This window comes from Microtus oregoni, unplaced genomic scaffold (genome assembly GCF_018167655.1).
Source record: "Microtus oregoni isolate MIOR12 unplaced genomic scaffold, Mior012 000061F_ref0000440, whole genome shotgun sequence".
In the NCBI taxonomy this organism is placed as follows: Eukaryota; Metazoa; Chordata; class Mammalia; order Rodentia; family Cricetidae; genus Microtus; species Microtus oregoni.
This window is the reverse complement of record NW_024543871.1, coordinates 3,416,102-3,422,760: the sequence shown is the minus strand read 5'-3', so window position 1 is coordinate 3,422,760 and position 6,659 is coordinate 3,416,102. Positions and strand designations below refer to the sequence as shown.

At 39.0% G+C, this 6,659-nt stretch overlaps 1 protein-coding gene across 1 annotated transcript; it reads left to right on the top strand.

The window, feature by feature from the left end:
* Positions 1-2,409: 2,409 nt before the first annotated feature.
* Positions 2,410-2,946, top strand: LOC121439403 (FANCD2 opposite strand protein-like). Its single transcript, XM_041639908.1, has one exon. It carries the CDS (start codon positions 2,410-2,412, stop codon positions 2,944-2,946), a length of 537 nt encoding a protein of 178 aa, XP_041495842.1.
* The last annotated feature ends 3,713 nt before the right edge of the window (positions 2,947-6,659 follow it).

Here is a 6,659-nt window from a genome sequence, read left to right as displayed (position 1 = left end):
AATGGCTAAAATAAAAAACACCAATGATAGCCTTTGCTGGAGAGGCTGTGGAGGAATGGGTACCCTCATCCATTGCTGGTGGGAATGCAATCTTGTGCAACCACTTTGGAAATCAGTGTTTTGGTTTCTCAGGAATTTCGGGATCAACCTACCCCTGGACCCAGCAATACCACTCTTGGGAATATACCCAAGAGATGCCCTATCATATGACAAAAGCATTTGTTCAACTATGTTCATAGCAGTATTATTTGTAATAGCCAGAACCTGGAAACAACCTAGATGCCCTTCAATGGAAGAATGGATGAAGAAAGTGTGGAATATATACACATTAGGGTACTAGGCTGCAGTAAAAAACAATGACTTCTCGAATTTTGCATGCAAATGGATGGAAATAGAAAACACTATCCTGAGTGAGGTAACCCAGACCCAAAAAGATGAACATGGGATGTACTCACTCATAATTTTTTTCTAGCCATAAATAAGGGTCACGGAGTCTACAACTGGTGAACCTAAAGAAGCTAAGTAAGAAGGTGAACCCAAGGAAAAAATATCATTATCCTCTTGGCTATGGGAAGTAGACAAAATTGCCGGGGAGAAAATTGGGATCTTGGGGGTGGGGTGGAATGGGGGTTAGGGGAGATTGGGAGAGAAAAGTGAGAAGGGGAGGATGGGGGGAACTTGGGGAAACAGAATGATTGGGATATAGGAAGGTTGGATAGGATATCACGGAAGCACAATTCTTAGTTAAGGGAGCCACCTTAGGGTTGGCAAAAGACTTGAACCTAGAGTGGCTCCCAGGAGCCCAAGGCGATGTCCCCAGTTAGTTCCTTGGGCAGATGAGGATAGGTAACCTGAAATGACCCTATCCTATAGCAATACGGATTAATATCTTGCATATCACCATAGAACCTTTATCTGGTGATGGATGGAGATAGAGACAGAGACCCACACTGGAGCACTTGACTGAGCTCCCAAGGACCCAATGAGGAGCAGAAGGAGAGAGAACATGAGCAAGGAATTCAGGACCACCAGAGGTGCACCCACCCACTGAGACAGTGGGGCTGATCTATTTGGAGCTCACCAAGACCAGCTGGACTGTGACTGAAAAAGCATGGGATAAAACCAGACTCTTTGAACATGGCGAGCAATGAGTGCTGATGAGAAGCCAAGGTCAATGCATGGGGTTTTGATCCTACTTCATGTTCTGGCTTTGTGGGAGCCTAGCCAATTTGGATGTTCACTTTCCTAGACATGGACGGAGGGGGGAGGACCTTGGACTTTCCACAGGGCAGGGAACCCTGACTGCTCTTTGGACTGGAGAGGGACGGGGAGAAGGGTGGGAGGAGGGGTGGGAAATGGGAGGCTCAGAGGAGGCGGAAACTTTTTTTTTCCTTTTCTCAATAAAAATAAATAAATAAATTAAAAATAAAAAACAAGCCTAGAGGTACTTGATGCTCTGAGACAAATGCCCCCTCTCTTTCCACCTGCATGGAATTTGGCTCTCTGCGGCCACTGGCGTTACTTCATACTTTATGAATGCCCCTCTGTCTTCAAAGATATATTTAAAAATCCAAAACAGAACAAGCACAGACATGATGGTGTGCAACTGTAGTTCCAGTATTTGGGAAACTGTGGGAGGATGATCATGTTTTCGTGGCTAACCTGAGTTACCTAGTGTACTAAGATACCTAGGGATATAATGTAAGGTCCATGCTAGTCTGGGAAATATTGAAAGCTCAAGACTAGACTAGTCTACTTAGCAAGCCATTATTTTTTATTTGTTTTTTAAGCATTGGAGAGTGAACTCTGAGCCTCACACGTGCTAGCGAGTTTCAACTGCAATGCACAGGTTAGCTCTTGAAGAAACGAACAAACAAAACAAAAAATAAGACAAAAATAACACAGAACAAGATAAAGAAAACATATTCTTACACCACAGCTGAGTTTTTCTGAGCAGAAATATCCAATGAGAAGAGAACCACAAAGAAGATAAACGGAGAACAACAGGGGAGAATGCCTTTCTGGATTTGTTCATTGCTTTCATTATGCTATGTTATTTAAGATGCTTTTAAAGGTGACCTAGTGACATTTTCTGCATTACTGGTATAATTATAACATCTTATTTCCTATTCACTTTTATTGCACATCAGAAAATAATTATAAACTATCATCTTTTACTCATAACGTGATGATGTGACAAAAAAAGGGCCTGGTCTCCAGAGTCCCACAAATGACTTTCTGAGGACTGGGCAGTAGGCAGGTTCTGACACTTCACAAAGGGGCACCTCCAGCCTCGATCTGTTTGTCTGGGTCACAAAGGTTGCTAGGTGCTGGGTGGAGAAAAGAGGAGAGACTTCGCTGCGACCATCTATTTAGTCTGTGTTGTGCAGGAGTATAGTCTTGCTGTCAATGGCAGGATACCAGCTCTTTTCACCGTGGACCCCACTGGACGAGAATTTGCGATGGCTGCGGCACACAACACCTACCATTTCGTCCAAACACCCTTTTAGGGATTCTCCTTTCTTCCCACAGACCCCTTCTGACCTTGAAGTCCAAAGGTGCTTTCATGAAGTTGCTGTTATCTTAGACAGCCATCGGGTGGTTCATGCAGGGAGCCCACGGTCACCTGGCCAGCCATCAGGGCACAATACCACCATCAAAAATAAAGTACTGATTAAGACGCCCAAGCCGGTCCGCCTCCTTGGAGTGGATTCGGTCTTTGGCAGGTCTATTACAATCCAGCCACCTAAGTGGACTGGAACCTTCAGTGTTTCAGACACATCGGCCTTCTCTAAAGTTGTCAGCAAGGAGCAACAATGGCCCACAGGACTCAAGGAGCCTCAGATTGAGATGACCGTGGCTATGTGCAAGCAGATGCTACGCTCGATCCTCCTCCTGTATGCGATATACAAAAAGTGCACCTTTGCCCTGCAGCACTCCCAGTAAGGTGCCCCCGTCCGACTCCTCCTGTACTTCACACACACTCTATGGTATATACCTGGAGCCCATGAAGACCTGTCCATGTAAATCGGTCTGTAACATCGTGCTTGCTACTTTGCTCCTCTGTCAAGCTGTGACAATCCAGAAGCTCCTCTCCCCACCTTTCTCTTCAGAATCAGGTCCAATGTGCCTGATCAAGAATGAACATTTCGGCTAAATAGACATTTAAACACTAAACTACCATTGCCATGGCCATGTGATGAAGAACAGTTAAACCACCCAAACCAACCAATCCAGTGTGAACATACTCAAGCCCCAAAGTTAACAAAGAGCTGGCGGCAGAAAAGGGACAATAAAGAAGACAGGCATGGAGTTTTCAGTGTACCAGAAGATGAAGTGATCAACAATCAAAATCTATGTGTGGGTTAAGTGCTATTTTGAGATCAGTCTTCCATCACCAAACATACTCTAACTGCTCAACCCTAATACCAATGTGGACAACAATATTAATAAATATTAATCTTTACAGACTGGCAAGGATAAAATTGGTAGCATCTTTAAGACTGGATTTTTAGTGGAAGACAGGAGGGTCCCCATTTCAGCTCCTAATGTTCAATCAAACCAATAAACTACAAATGCTTTATTTAAAAAGAAAAAAAAATGTTAATATACTGCATTTTGTATATTAGGTTTATTTTTTAAGAATAGACTCTTAGGGGCACGGGATATTCTATTTTGTTTACCATTTTATCTCTAGTGTTCAGAATAGTGTCTGACAATATCAGCCATTCAGAAATCACTTGTTGGATGAATGAAGGAGAGTATCTAGTGATTAGGGCAAATTTCTGTACATTGTGGAACAGCATACAAATTGGCTAGGTATTTTTGAGGGCATTACTTGTCCAAATGCAAATAATTTTTAAGTAGAAAAATGTAAACTTCTTATGGGAAACTGACTTTAGAGAACCATAATTGTTTCTGATGAGCTACTTGTTTTGACAAATGTCACAATAGTAATGTTTTGACAGGCAATTGTTGATAAAAACTTCATTTGTGTTTTACTTAAATATCACTTCTACCTTCAACATTTGTAACAGCAAAATTGGATCAAGTGTTAGGCAGTCAGATCTACCTCTTGATGATTTACATTATATATAATATTTAAAAGGGATAGAAAATTAATTGAATATGTGATTTATACCTTTTGGGGGTTGATAACATTCTTTCCTGCTGTAGCACAGATTTCCAATTGTTCATCACAGAACATTAATCACCTTTGATACTTTTTAATAGGAAGTAAAATGTTGTATGATCAAATACTTTTATGTAGTTCTCTATAATATAATCATACCTGAGAATTCCATAATATACCTGAATCAAACTTGTAATAGATCAGTAAATAAAGCTGTTTTGGAATATTTGTTTAAAGATGTGTTGCATTCATTTATGGTGTGGAATATTTGTTTAATGATGCAAATATGTGTTGCATTCTTTTATGTTACATTTATTAAAATCTGTAAAGCTGTGTGACTGTGCCGACTTGAAACTCCTGATTGGTCTAATAAAGATTTGAATGGTCAATAACTAGGTAACAGAGAGGAACAGGTGGGCTTCCAGGCAGAGAATAAATAGAAGAGAAAAGAGGGAGGAGTGAGAAAAGAAGGAGAGGAGGACTCCAGGGGTTGGACACCCAGCCACACAGCCAGCAGTGGAGTAAGAAGTAAAGAAAGACATATAGAATAGACAAAGGTAAAAGCCCATAGAGAAAAGGTAGATGGGATAATTTAAATTAAGAAAATCTGGTCAAGAAACAATCTAAGCTAAGGCCAGGCATTCATAGGTAAGTCTCTGTGTATTTATATGGGAGGTAGTGGTGGCCCCCAAAGAGTAAAAAGAAAAAAAAAACAAAAAAAACCTACCTATCTATTTTAAGCTACTTTCTCAAATGGTGTTAATTACAGATGTTCCTCCATTTATTATTTCTATAAGACTTTATTTTATTGCACAGTCATTGGAAATTATAATACAATTGAAAGAAGGTGCTCTCTCTTCCTATCAAAAGAACTACATCCTTCTATGAAATGGGTATTATTCTTCTAGGCTTCCTTTGTCCCATTTTCATAAAGGGTTGTACCACATGGCCTTAGTATAAAGATAAAATGTTTCCTAATGTTAAAATATTTCAAGTCAGAATACTCAAAAACTCATTGAACATTATTTTTCTTATAATAAAATTCATATTTAATTTACTAATCAAGGACAACTATATGTGGTAAAATCTCCCAGTGAGTTCTTTTGTATTATCAAAACTAAAGAAGTTAATATATATGAAAATACCATATGCAATTAGTAATAATAACATATTATTTTATTTTTATGGCAAAATTGACTATTTTACATGAGAAATAGGAATTTTAGGCTAAACAAAAGTTTCTATATTGGTTTCTCAGATGAACATGAACAAACAAAATCCAAAGGTAGCATCTAACTTGTTTCCATTTTCGTTGGGTTGCTTGGCTTCATTTAAATGATAATTCTACTTGATGCACATAGTCACTGCCTCAGTTACTAAGACCAAAGCAAACCAACCTTTAGAGGTTGTTAATGACTCCTGACAAAACAAAAACTTTGAAAGTGTGCCATAATTTCATTTGCTGTTGAGGAGAATTTGTTATAGAGGCTTCTTGGAAGCCATTAGGGAAGTGCTTTCTTGAGTAAGCATTTACTGAACTTCTAATGCCCAGTTCTGCAAGGAGAGCTGTGAAAAGCACAGTTAAAAGGCTCTATGCCAAGGTTTCAGAATGTTTTTTCGAGAGTTTGGGACATTTTCAGATGTCAAGCTCGGTGGTAGATGTTGTTGATGATGTGCATGAATGAAAGCAGGTCATTATCCTTGAGAGGTCCTAACGTATTTTGTAATACAGTGTTGTAACGAGATAAGCAGCATGATGCAGATATTTACAAAGCATGGTTGACAAGCTAAAGAAATAATTATTACTGATGGAACTCAGCTTTATGATGTTTAAACGGAACTTGAAATGTCCCAAGGTGAATAATTAATGTAGGCTAGGTAATTGAAAGATCAACAACAGTTGGGGTTAGGCCCTCTGCATGTAGGTGATGGTAAAAGTCATAAAAATTAAATTTTCACCAACCCCTAAAGTCAAGGATTTTGTACTTTATCAATGGGCAGTGAATAATTAATGATAATTCAAAACCTAGTAGTATTCACTGATACAGAATTGAAATTCAAACAGATGCTAGCTTCTGTAGCACTGAAAGCATAGGGTAAATTTGCAAGCAGTAATGATGTAATTGCTACAAATGAATTCTTGCATACTGTCTCAGGAAGCAACTTCCTCCAACTTTTGATAGTACTGTCAATGGTAGTTGCTGTGGGTACTTTTTCAGTATGAAACAGCGAAAGGCCCTTCTCTTGATACCTATGAAACAAGGCCTGTGTATTAAGGATGCTACTGTTTATGCAGGTAAGGTTTTCAGAAGTTGATTTCTAGTAATAATTTAAGGGAAACCCCTATTCCATATCACTATATCATTGTAGTACTTTAGAGAAAATAATAAACATTCAGTGTTGAAGTGAATATTGAACAATGTATTCTTACTTACTATTATAGAAGTAGAAAGAAGCATAAACTTTTGGAAGATGGTATGAAGGTTCCCATACAAATACTAAAATGAACTAGTTATTACAGCCACAA